At 47.8% G+C, this 13,504-nt stretch overlaps 1 protein-coding gene across 6 annotated transcripts in view; it reads left to right on the top strand.

The window, feature by feature from the left end:
- Positions 1–13,504, top strand: part of PLXNC1 (plexin C1) — a 155,721-nt gene that overhangs the window by 26,424 nt on the left and 115,793 nt on the right. For all 6 annotated transcript variants that reach the window (XR_007135949.1, XM_047788273.1, XM_047788277.1 and 3 more), the window contains exons 3-4: positions 6,445–6,579; positions 10,261–10,361. Coding sequence is in view for 5 of the 6 variants with exons in the window: in XM_047788273.1 (XP_047644229.1) it covers positions 6,445–6,579; positions 10,261–10,361 (236 nt within the window). In the remaining variant the exon portion in view is untranslated. The remainder of the gene's footprint in view (positions 1–6,444; positions 6,580–10,260; positions 10,362–13,504) is intronic.

Below are 13,504 nucleotides of genomic sequence, written 5' to 3'. Positions count from 1 at the left end.
GGAGTGAAATTCAACCCATTTCCAGAAAGTTCTTCCTGCCTCCCAACTAGGTAACCCTTGAAGAATCTGCCTTGACTCTGATTTTTCAAGTTTTTGAGCGAAAATCAGAGGAAACAAAAGCAAATGAGTGCTATGGAGAAAACAGAAGGATGGGTGGAGCGTGACTTCGCAGTACCGTAGAAAGGTGACCAGGGAAGGCTTCTCAGAGAAGGTGACATTTGAGACTGGAAGGACACAAGGGTACGTAAGAATATACATGGCAGAGGCTCAGGTTGACTGCAGATTAGATCTATATTAAGGCCGTATCCTGGAAGCAATAGATAAAAATCCACACCATGGCCAAGGAGTGTGTGTGTGTGTATTGGATGCATTTTCTCTTATGCAAAATTCAACCTGTTTTGGGTTTCGGTGACTCACTGTTCCTTCCTGCATCACTTCACTGATTGTGTTCCTGTTCTGAGGCTGCCCAGCTCCAGTCTTGCTGGCTTTCTATTCTGTGTTGATGGTGACATGACTTTTTTTTTTCTTTTAAATAGCCATGAGCTTTTTTATTTATTTTTTTATTTTATTTTATTTTTTTTTGTCTTTTTGCCATTTCCTGGGCCGCTCCCGCGGCATATGGAGGTTCCCAGGCTAGGGGTCGAATCGGAGCTGTAGCCACCAGCCTACGCCAGAGCCACAGCAACGCAGGATCCGAGCCGCGTCTGCGACCTACACCACAGCTCACGGTAATGCCGGATCGTTAACCCACTGAGCAAGGGCAGGGATCGAACCTGCAACCTCATGGTTCTTAGTCAGATTCGTTAACCACTGCGCCACAAGGGGAACTCCTACATGACTTTTGCAGTCAGAAGATCTTACTGTTTCATCAGTGCTCCTGTGCTGGGCTGGGCTGGGCTGGGCGGGTGAGGATGGGTGCGGTCCGAGGTGATATTAATAGAAATCCGGAGGAGAAAGAGAGCCTTCTCTCCTGTCCTGGAGGCATCTGAGAGAGATGGGGAACCACGGGTGAAGCCAAGACCCCAGTCCCTCTGAGTAGCATGTTGCTTTAAAATTTTATAGGTGATGAAAATGGACTCTTCCTTGGGGCTCGGGAGATAATTCTTAGCAAAAAGAAAAAACGTGTGACCCACTCAGTGTCGAACACCCTTAAAATTTAAATTGTGTGTATTTATTTTTTAAGGCAATCTATTGACATTGTTCGAAACTCACAAGAACAGAGAAAACATGCTGTGAAAGTCACCCATTCCTGACTTCCAGTGCAACCAATGATAACAGTTTCTTGGGTATCGTTCCAGAGATATGTTACATCTGTCTACAAGCAAAAAGGGGAAGATAATCTTTCTCCCCATTTATTGCACATATGTTATGTATCTGTATATACATGTATACAAAAAATCATATGCACATTTAATATAGCGTATTAAACATGACCTGTAAAACATAGAGAACTTGCTAATTCTTTTTACTGCTAAATAGTATTCCATTGTTTGCACTGTAGTTTGATTAAGCAGGTCCTTAGTGTTGGACGTTGAGGTTGTTTCCGTCTGATTATAATATGTGACGCTGCAATAAGTATCCATTGCATATGTCATTTCCCATATATACAAGGGACTGTGGGGTCTAAGGGAATGTGCTTTGTAATTTGGATAGAGAATGCCAAATTACCTTCCAGAGAAGTCCCACTCCCACCATCCATGAAGCAAACCCATTTAAGCCCCAGTGTCTGTCGTTACTAGAACAAACTTCAGTGGTGGCCCCTCAAGGCTGTTTGTTTAGGAAACCAGTTGGCAAATCCCAGCACATGGTGTCCTTGCATAGTTTAAAGAGAGAAAAAAAAAAAAAAAAAGAGCAAGAAAGGCTTCCCTGCCATAATTCAGAATTCTAGAGAGAGTACTGATGCCTCATCTCCAAGGTGTCAAGTAAACAAATCTCTGTTGCCCCAAACAAGATCTTTCCAGCTCCTGCCTGTCTGTACCCACCAGCCTCCAAAAGTAGATAAAATAAGCTCCAATTGCAACTGCAGTGCAGCTCCTAACTGACTTAAAATGGACAAATGGTGGTTAAATTATGTTTCTTATTTACTTTTAAATTTTAAGACATGTCCTGGATACCATGTCATTTCACCCCTAAATATTTCATGTTCCTTTATTTCTAAAAAACGATGGGTTTTTGTTGTTGTGGTTTTGCTTTTTAGGGCCACACCCATGGCATATGGAAATTCCTGAGCTGCAGCTGTTGGCCTACCCCACAGCCACAGCAGCACCAGATCTGTGCCAAGTCTGCAGCCTATACCACAGCTCTCGGCAATGCTGGAGCCTTAACCCACTGAGCGAGGCCAGGAATTGAACCTGCATCTTCATGGATACTAGTTGGGTTCGTTACTGCTGAACCACAACAGGAACTCCGTTTTCTTTTTTTTCTTTTTTTTTTTTTCTTTTTTGGTCTTTTTGCCTTTTCTAGGGCCGCCCCTGCGGCACATGGAAGTTCCCAGGCTAGGCGTCTAATCGGAGCTGTAGCCGCCGGCCTACGCCACAGCCCCAGCAACGTGGGATCCGTGCCGAGTCTGCGACCCACACCATAGCTCAGGGCAACGCCAGATCCTTAACCCACTGAGCAAGGCCAGGGATTGAACCTGCACCCTCATGGTTCCCAGACTTGTCAACCACTGCGCCACGACGGGAACTCCGCGTTTTCTTGAATCACTGTAGCGCTATGATCACTACTGACAAAATTATCAGTAATTCTTTAAAATTACCTAATATCACGTCCATGCGACTCAAGTTCCCTAATCGGTTCACGCGTGTCTCTTAAAAATGGTTTTCATGCAAATTGGTATCTGAGCAAGGTCTTCAGATGCCACTGAGGTGGTGGTTTCTCTTCCTATCCTTTGACGTGCCTCCACTGGCTTCTTGAGGAAGGGAGGTGCGTTGTCCTGCGGACTGGCTCACATTGCGGGTCTGGCTCTTTGCTTCCCTCGGTTGCCCTTGAGCTTGTTCCTTTGCCCCTCTGTTTCTCAGCGCTGAGTGGAAGGTGGCACCAACGGCCTGATCAGATCCAGCTTCAGCTTTGTGGGCAAGAGTGCTTCATAGGTGTTTCTGCCAAACGGTGGTTTAACGGGATGAATTCCTCAAAAGAGATCTGGGCAGAAGCCTTTCTTCTCCCGAGCCTCACTTGAGAATGTTGCTATCAATCGTATTTTTACTTTAATCTGGCTTCCTTCTCCCCTCCTCTGTACAACCACGTCCTAAAACCAGATCAGCTATGGGAATCTGAGCTAATAAGAATGTGACTTAGACATGGGAAGACAGGAACCGGGCAAATCCGCGCCTGCTCAGTGCCTACCTGATGTCTCCCTTGGCTCATCGTTTTCTGCGGCCAGTGTTCTGCATTGTGGGAGAGAATGTTCCCCAATGACGGAAATAGTCGACATCTGCACTCACAATATGGTAGCCACCAGCCGCTTGTGGCTACAGAGCCCTCGAAGTGTAACTTGTGTGGCTGAGGAAGTGAATTTTTAGTTTAAATTTAAACAGCTGGAGTCCCTGGTACAGTGGGTGAAGGATCCTGTGTTGTCACTGCTGCGGCTCTGGTTGCTCCTGTGGCACAGGTTCAGTTCCTGGCTTGGAAACTCACGTGCCATGGGTACAGTCAATAAACAAACAAACAAAGTGGCTACCATATTGGATGGTGCAGCTACAGAGTCATATTTATGTACCTTTAAATTTTTATTTATTTATTTAATGACCTCACCTACAGCACATGGAAGTTCCCAGGCTAGAGGTCCAGTTGGAGCTGCAGTTCATGGTCTACACCACAGCCATGGCAGCGCTGGATCTGAGCCGCATCTGTGACCTATACCAAAGCTCACAGCAATGCTGGATCCTGAACCCACCGAGTGACGCCAGGGTCATACCCCATCCTCATGCAGCCTACGTTGGGTTCTTCACCCACTGAGCTATAATAGGAACTCCTAGTGTCATTTTTAAACAACTTGGGCCACAGAACTTACCCACCTTCCTTGGGACCTAGCTGCTTCTCTTTTAAACATCATATTTAAAATACTGAGTTATAGTGATTTTACACAGCTGTCATTGAACTGAGTTGTTCAGGGGCTCCTAGTGAGCTCCTCGTTGCACCACATCCACCTGGGTTTGACTCAGAGCAGATGACGAAAGGAAAGTCACCATCACAGGACAAGCCCAGATCCTGGGAGCAGGTGCACATGCAGGATGATGCTCCATGGACCAAATTGATATGGAGCCTTTGATTAAATAGCGGATGCATGCTTGCCATCCGGATGAGTGGTACAGGCATTGTGCTGCTGCTCAGAAGACACATGAATGTAGACTTTGAAAAGAATCTTGTGGGCCAGTTTTTTCTTTTCAACTCCTATATGCCCAGTGTAACTGATGGCTACAGTGGTAGAGGTGTGAACAGAGATGTTGTATCTGGATGGTTTCAAAAAGACAACATGTTGAACGTTTTCACTTTCAAACGCATTGTCTTGTTTGGGGGCAGAGGGGCAGGTGCAAAGATAATTAAGACATGGTCCCTCCGCAAAAGGAACTTGCAATCTAGGAATAGGCTGTCAACGATTGAGTATTGATTATGTGCTAAACCTTGTGGTCCTTCTCATTTGACCCTACCACACCTACGTGTGAGGAAGGCATTATTTGTCCCATTTTAGAGATGAGGAAATTGAGGCCCAGGGAGGTGAAGAGCGTTAACTAGCTCAGGGTCGTACTCTATGTATAGGGTAGAGCCAGGAGGCAAATCTGAGACCCGGCTACCATTATATTTCTCCAGGATTTGGGTAAGAGTCTCCTGGGGTGTCTTCCCACCCATGCCGCAAGCCCTGCCCTCTCACAGGTCCCTCCTCTGTTCAAAGCCCTGCAGTGGCCCCTCATCTCTTAGAGTAAAGGGCAAAAGCTTTCCGTGGGCCAGCAAGAACCTATGCGATTCCCCCCTTTATGGCGCCATCCCCTCCTCTGTACTGTACTTGCCCCACTCAAGCCGTCCTAGTCTCACCTCATTTCAGGACCTTTGCACCAGCGGGTCATTCTTCTAAAAGCCGGCTTCATCCAGATAACTAATGACTCGCTCCAGCACCTCCGGCAAGTCTCTAAATAAACATCACCTCCTCAATGGAACCTGCACTCCACACGCATTCTCATCTCTTTACCCCACTTCACTTTCACCTTGCTCATATATTTATCCATCTGCTAACATACCTGTCAACATTTTTTAGTTGATGTATGTCTAGTTGACCAACAGCGTTGTGCTAGCTTCTGACATAACGGCAAAATGATTCGGTCGTGTGTGTGTGTATGTATATGTATGTATTTTGTGGGTCAGTTTTTATTTTATTTACTTATGTATTTATGTATTTATTTTGCTTTTTAGGGCTGCACCTGTGGCATATGGAGGTTCTCCAGCTAGGGGACAAATTGGAGTTACAGCTGCTGGCCTACGTCACAGCAACACAGGATCCGAGCCGCTTCTGTGACCTGCACCACAGCTCATGGCAATGCCAGATCCTTAACCCACTGAGCAAGGCCAGGGATGGAACCCGCACAACCTCAGGGTTCCTAGTCGGATCCTTTTCCGCTGTACCACGACAGGAACTCCTAGTTTATATATATATATGTATTCAATATATATACTTTTTTCAGATTCTTTTCCACTATAGGTTATTACAAAATATTGAATATAGTTCCCTATGCTATGTAGTAGGTCCTGCTGACACATTTTATAATTTACTTATTGTTAATTGTCTAGCATTATGCCTCCCCCCACCCCCCGCCAAATGTCAGTTCTGTAAGGGCAGGATTTCATCACTGTCGCTTCACTGCCATTTTCCAAACACCTACTGTGTGCCAGCTACCTACAGTGGGTGTTCAGTGGTGTTTCTTGACTGAAGTTGAGTGAAACTCGGGCATGTCCAATTTCAAAGCTACACTCACTTCTATTTTATATATATAAACACACACCTCCTCGTTCAGGCCTGGCAAGTCACCCTGGTTGCTTTCAAATGTGTAAGCGGGTAGATCCATGTGGGAGAATTAGAGTGACCCCTGTGAATGGCTGTTGAGCCGTCTCCTTTAGTTGTACGATCACTTGGCACAGCACGAATGAAGCTGTCACTTAGAGATTCTCCTAAGGCCGGACATGGTCAGGAATTAGGGACAGTGAGCTCCTGCACCTGAGATATGGCCCGGCACCGAAGACTGGCTTTCTGTGCTTGACTTTGTCCCCTACAAGAACTTGGTACAACCAGCCCTGTTGAAGGCTGAGACATGAGAGAATGTTGAAAACACGGTACCTTAGCCAATGCATGGAGCAAGGAAGAAAGGACACAGTCTTGGGATTAAGCAGGGAGTTTTGCCACCCTGCGGTTCAAAGTGTTGAATAGAAGTTGTGTTTCTCTTTTTTAAAAAATAGGTTATTCTTGGTGAGAATTGGACTTCTAATTGTCCAGAGGTTATCTACGAAATTAAAGAAGAAACACCTGTTTTCTACAAACTCGTTCCTCACCCCGAGAAGAATATCTACATTTATCTAACAGCCGGGAAAGAGGTAGGTAGAAATACTAGTTACTGTTTCTGTCTTATGAATACAAATTGTTTAATTAATATCATTATCGAGTAGTGAAGCTTTTACTTTGAACTCCGGAGTTTAAACACTGCTGCAGGCTTCCAAAGACCCGCCGTGGTTCCCAGGCATGGAATTAAAAACCTTACTGTCAGTAAGTAAGCAAGAAATATTACCTATTTAGACAATTTTATTATTGCCTATATTTCCAATGCCAAGTTTTTCAGAGAAGGGTGGGCCTGCAAACGGGTGCATAATCAGCAAGGTAACTGAATTTACACATTTATCGTGTGGGCATTGAACGGTTAGATGCATTTATGAATATACTCAATGGGACTGGCTTTGGAATTTGGGGTTAATATCAGGCCACAGTCTCATGCACATGCATGAACCAGGAAATATGTGGCACTCACCCTCCCTCTCCTCATTTATCTGGCTGTTTTCGTTTTCCCTCTTGCTTCTGCTTGCTGGAATCAAAAGGATGCCTTTTGACATTGCCTTCCTTTCTACAGAGTGCCTTCACCAAGGGAAGGGGGAAGGGAACTCGTTTTTCTGGAGTCCCTATTACATGCTAGTTACTGTTCCAAATAGCATCTCTCTAGGTGGAGAGAGTTGTATACACACACACACACACACACACACACGCCTTGAAGTATAATAGACAACGTTAAAGAAATATGTTCCTCTTATGAGAGAAAAATGGCCCTTGTTTTATACATGAAGAATCTAGGACTTGGACAGTTTACGTATCTTGCTCAAGGAAATACATAGGTCGGGCCTTGTCAGGGCCAGGACTTAAATTCCACTTTGATCTTGAAGCCCATGATAAATAAGATCAAACCCCAACTTGGTGAAGGTCAAACAAGCCATTCTGGCGTATGGTGGTCTTGACCCATGACCATGTGAACATACGAAGTGCAAAGACAATATTATTATTATCATCATTGTTATGATTATATTATATAATGGGTGTAATTGATGCCCTCAGCCCGCCCCCCATCTTCTCTTCTTCTCAGTCATTCTAAGGAGCGTAGCACTGATCAGTCTCCACATGGTTCTCAGAGCCGCAGAGAGGGGTGTAAGCACTTTTTGGTTTCTGATATTCCTAAAAAAGCCCCATATTGTCCTTTGCCTGTTGAAAAGTCAGTTATTCAAAATGACCTCATCGAGATGGCCATTCCATCTCATACACTTCTGTAAACCCGTTCTTTGCCACACAGCCTTTTTGACCAGCTTGCTTCCGCATTGAAACCCTGCCTATTATATTTCCTCCCCAGGGTTCTCATATTTGAAAGATTTTTGTCTCCTCAACAAACTGCATTTCATAAGTAACAATTCCCATCCTCAGGCTTTATTTATCAAGGGCATCTCACAATGGTCACTCGGGGCACTGACTGTGCCACCCACCACTCGGAGCTGATAAAATTCCGGCTTAACGCAGAGACCCTTGTAGCCTGGCTTACAGTCTGTGTGTGTTTTTCCATTTAGCTTTTGGAAGCATTGCCAGGAGCCCATAAATCCTCATTACCACCTCTTGCAGAACCCACGACCGTAGGCTGAGAGCCACCGTGAGGGCCCCCCATAGTTGATAGGGCCTCACGCTGTGAAGATGAAGGGATCTGGTCTGTTCCTTCAAAAAACCTGAAGTCCTGGGAAGAGTTTTCCTCTGGGCATCAAAGCTGCTGCTTCTTACCTTCTTCACTTAGATGTCCTGCTACATCCTCTTAGTAAGACTCTGGTTTTCTGGTTGAGCCACACGAGCCCTAGAGACAAAACCTAAGCAAGGGCCTTTTCTGGACTCTTGGGGCAATAGTAACAGCCAAATTAACATACCCTGGTACATCCATAGAACACCTGGGCATTCAAAACAACCCTATGGAAATAGATGCTTTTCTGTGGAATAGCACCTACAATGTGTTAAGCTGGAGAAGGGGGTCCAATTAGTATTTACGGTGTCCTTTCTTTTACGTGTCATATGTCCGTGTGCGTAGGCGCATTGGAGAGTCGTTGTCATACAATGTTCTAGAGACTCATTTTTCCACATGTTCTAAGCAAAAGGGGTCCTAGGGGCAGATACGACCTCCTGTGCCCCTCCCGGGGTATCCTAGGAGAACACGCAAAGGCTCTCGGAAGCCTTGTGCTAAGGAAACCTCACTTGCTTTTTCCGTGTGAGGCTGCATGTGTGGGGGGGACTGCGGAAGCTTTCACTCGCGTGGTAGCCACAGCCGGCATCCACTGAGCCTTTATTACATGCCAGGCAGTGTTGGTCACAAGCCCGTGACAGCAGCAGCACCCTCACCATCTCACAGGTGAGAAAACTGGTTTAGAGAGATGGCACGACATGCGAAAGTCCTCCAGAGTGACCAACAGCTTCTGTGAGCTACGGGGAAATTCCACATTCTGGTTAGTTCTGGCTCAGGCTGGTGGTCTGCCCTCTGCACCTGTCGGCAGCAGGGCTGTGAGATGATGGGCGTGGTTATCCTCCATGAAGTCAGCTTAGAATTCAAGGGTGCTCCTCAAGAGAGCCTGGCTTTTCTCACAAACCACTTTTTTTTTTTTTGTCTTTTAGGGCCTCACCCATGTGGCATATGGAGGTTCCCAGGCTAGGGGTCCAATCATAGCTATAGCCGCCGGCCTACACCACAGCCACAGCAACATGGGATCTCAGCCACGTCGGTGACCTACACCACAGCTTATGGCAATGCCGGATCCTTAACCCACTGAGTGAGGCCAGGGATCGAACCCTCATCCTCATGGATGCTAGTCAGGTTTGTTAACGCTGAGCCACGGTGCAAAGTTCAACAAACCACTTCTTATAACTCTCCGTTTCTCCAACCATTTAAAAAAAGTTACTTTTACTCTCCAGCACGCATAACTTCCTGGCTTAATGAGTGCCACAGGTTTCCTGACTACCTGCTGTGAATTTTGGGCTGCAGAAAACACACTGTGTGAGGCTCAGGTCCTCCTTGCCTCCCCTCACCCTGCTCGGAGGCTCTGCCTGCCTCCAGCGCCTGGGTCTGCCCAGCATGGGCACCCATGCTGGAAGTTGCTGCTTCCTCACAATGGGAAGAGGCAGCTCTAGGGGCCGGGAGTGATCGGAAAACCACCTCTGGTTCCTTTATTATCAGGTTCAGTGGAGGGAGTGTGAGCAGGTGCATCAGGAGCAGAGGCGATAAGTTACCCCCGAGAGGGGTGGGGGCGGGTGGTTCTCATTCCCATGTCAAGTGCCAGCCTCTCGCTGACACTCCCCGGTCAGGGCTTGTTGCTGCCCCTGGACGCTCATCTCCAAGGCGCCATTGACTGTCACTGTCTGAAAACCAAGTGACCTGATTCCATGATCCTTGGAAATCACTGTTTGCAGATCAGAAACTTGGCTGTGTATCAGACTCACTTGTGAAGGCTCTTGAAAATAGATTCCTAGGTTCCCCCCTCCACCCCCTAAGACTTACTCAGCTAGAGTCTCTGCCCTTTCAAAGGCCCCCCAGGTGATTCTGGTAAACTGCTTCATACCCTAGAACTTGAGCACCACTGCCCAGTGTCGTTACGCAGACGTTCAGCGTTTGAATTGATAAATGTCTCTTCGTGGCCCTTCATCAGATAAGGTGTTGTAGTTTTCCTGGCGTTGCTTATAATTCCGTCTGAAACTGCCGTCATCTTTATTTTCAGGTGAGGAGAATTCGTGTCGCGAACTGCAATAAACATAAATCCTGTTCGGAGTGTTTAGCGGCCACAGATCCTCACTGCGGTTGGTGCCATTCGCTACAAAGGTATTGCCCGAGTTCTTTCTCACCAGCTCACGATTTCGAAGCAGTGTCCTGCAGCTGCACACTTGTTGCCCTACTTTAAGGCTCCATTCCAGGGACCTGGGGGAACTGATCTTTGCGTCGCCTAAAACATCACTGTGTAATCCCAGTGAATTCCCGGGGATGTTCCCAGCCCTGTCTGCGCTACAGAGTCATCGGACCTGGACCACCGAGGGGTCCCTAACCTGGAGATGGTGTGAGGGGGCCGAGGCGGGGAAGCTGGAGCTGTCAGTGTTGCTTTTACTTTCTGCAGAGTTTGCTAAGACAAGAGAGAGAGGTGGAAGGTTGTCCTTCAGAGGAGATGAAAGTGTAGGGATGTTTGAAAATTTTCCAGTGTATCTTGGTGATGTCACCTATTCGGTTGGCTCCGTGGAAGCCTGATTATTGACGTTGTCATCTCCTGATGTGTGGTACAGCTGTGCACAGGCCTGATGTGCAGTTGCCGTCTCCGGGCAGAATCTGCCCAGCCTGGGCTTGAATTACGATGCTCACGACCCATCTAGGCTCAGGGCGACTTGTAGCGGCGTCCTCGCCATGGCAGCTCCCAGCGTCGCTGGGACCGGCCTGGTTGGATTCGCTGTTGCCATGGCAACCCAGTACTCAGGCTACAGAAGCAAGGAGGAAGGAGCCTGAGCTGCAGCTCAGGCAGGAGGAAAAAAAAAAAAAAACACATAACAGTGTCTGTCAGTTTGGTGCTTTCAGTTTTTAAAGGTGAAAAGGGATAAGAAAGAGTAGAACAGGTGCAGAGAAGCTGAAGGCTAAACAAGGGGCCATTTGGGGAGAGAAAAAAAAAACTGGGGAGAGAATTGGGGAGCCTTTGGGGGAGAAGGCCAGAGCAGTGAAGGGAGAGGGGGGAATGTACAATATAAGCAAGAGGTTCAGGAAACAAACTAAAAATATGGGCATGGAATTCATTAGGAGTTGATGGAGGACGTCAGAAGCTGAGATCCAGCAAGACGCATAATTGCCCTTGCCTTTTGCTGAGCTTCCTTACCGGGCTGTTTCCAGTCAGAATCACCAGCAGACAAAAGAAGCAGGGCCAGGAAGAGTCTCATGAATAATTGTAATTGGATAGGAACGTTTTCTTCTTGTCGCCTGCCCAAGACGAGAGTTTAAGAAATTAACTGATCAGGAACAGCCTGCCTCGCCGCACACCCACCAAGCAGGCATGCCATAATATTTCTGATCCATTTCATTTGTGGAGGTTCTCTGTCCATTTTTGCTCCATGAAGGAGTTCATTCAGTGACAGCGGTGGAGCTGGTGGTGATGAAATAGCCACGCATAGCTAGTGGCTACTGTACTGGCCCACGCAGGTCTGGCATTCACAGGAGATGTCGGAGCTGGTGATTGGAATTTGGGGCCAAGCCGTGTTCAGATGCTATGTCGTGAAGTCTTAAGACCAAATGAAGGAAGGCACATAGATGGAGGAGAGGCGCCGTTGGAGAACTGAGCTATGAGGCAGTGCGGTGTTTCGGGGTCAGGGAGATGGGGAAGACACAGAACTGGGGGGGCAACAGCTAGAAGTGGAAGAGGCAAAACTAAAGAAGGTGTCCTCCTGGGAAGAGAGGGGCGGGGAGTGGTCCATTGCACAGATGGTGATGAGAGGTCGGGGGAGAGGCGTGGAGAACTGACCCACTGGGCTTAGGTGATGACCGGTGACTGTGATAAGTGCATTTGTGGGAAGTGGTGAAGCTGGAAGAGAAAACAAGATGAGGACAGAGCGGAGACAACTCTTTCAAGGAACTTTGTTGAGAAAGACAACAGAACAAATGGAGCAGATGTTGGAGGAGAAAGTGGAGTCCAGAGAGTGGTTTTGCTTTTTTTTTTTAAGATACATGAAATGAAAAGTACATTTTTGTGCTGTTGGGCAAGTTCCAGTCAAGAGTGAGAAACTGATGAGGCAGAGAGGAGAGTGGTGGGGTGCTGTCTTTCGCAGATGAAAGAAAATGCGGTCTCGAGTGCCAGTGATGGGGGGCCAGCCTCAGCCAGGAGCGCAGGACCCTTCATCCTTGGTCACAGGAGGGAAGGTGAAGAACACGGGCTCGGGCGCAGAGGGGTGGTGGACGTGTGTGCAGTGTCTTTTCAAGTGGCTTTGCATGACTTTCAGTAACAGAGTAAGAGGAGGGAGGAAGCCCCAGAGGTTTGAGGGAGAAGGGAGAGAAGGCATGAAGCAGAGAGAACGGAGCTGGGAAAGGGAGAATGATGATCAGATAGCATCAGAGCCTGCTTGAGGTTGGTGGCCTTGCTTTTGGAGTGAGAGCAGTCAGCAGGGATTGGCTCTCCCAAGCCTTGTGTGGCTCTGTGGGCATCGTGGGAGGGCCGGGGAGAGTTGGGTTTAGCCAGAAATGGGGCTTTGGCAGAACATACATCAAAATGGGAAAGTGGGGCCCAGGCACTAAGGGTGCCTGCAGGGGATGGCTGAGGATATGGCTGTGGATATGGCTACTTAGCATAGGGGACCCTGGGCCCCAAGTCGGAAGTGGCCTCTAAGAAGGGAGGCGAGGACACGAGGGGAGGGAGGAATGTGAAAAGGCAGCCAGATCTGTGCGGTGGAGGTTGTTTGGGTTGGAGTTTAAGATTGTCGTGGGACTTGGAGCAGGTGTAAGGAGTGGTCAGACTATGGGAAGCTTGAAGTTAAGGTCATGGATGGGGCGGAGTTACTGGTACCAGCAAGGTCTGGGGTCCGAGTGGGCAGCTGAAAGTAGGATGGAGGAGAAAGTCATTGGTGGAGACGGTAGGGACCTGAGGGTTCGAGTGTTGGATGGGCCAGTCCCCGAGAAGGACTATGGGAACGATGAAGACTCATCCAGAAGAGGCAGCAAGATGCAAGCAGGACCCCACGAGGAGGGGGAGGAAGCGGCCAGCCCTTGCTTGGGCTGCAGGGAAGCGGGGTCCCGGGGGCAGAGCCTGGTGTTAGTAAAAACATGTTGGTGAAGGGAACAGTCAGGGCTTTTTGTTGATGATGGGCCGTGAGGAAGGAATTCCAGCCTGCTGCAGAAGTCTGCTCACTGCTCCCCTGTGCTGCTCCTGTTCCCTCACCCCTGTCCCGATACTCTCCAAGAGAAGGGGTCTTTTAAATATCCAAGCCAGATCATTTCATCCCCAG

This window comes from Phacochoerus africanus, chromosome 7, assembly GCF_016906955.1.
Source record: "Phacochoerus africanus isolate WHEZ1 chromosome 7, ROS_Pafr_v1, whole genome shotgun sequence".
Lineage (NCBI taxonomy): Eukaryota > Metazoa > Chordata > Mammalia > Artiodactyla > Suidae > Phacochoerus > Phacochoerus africanus.
Note: the sequence above shows the minus strand (reverse complement) of the source record. Positions and strands in the feature narration are given on the sequence as shown.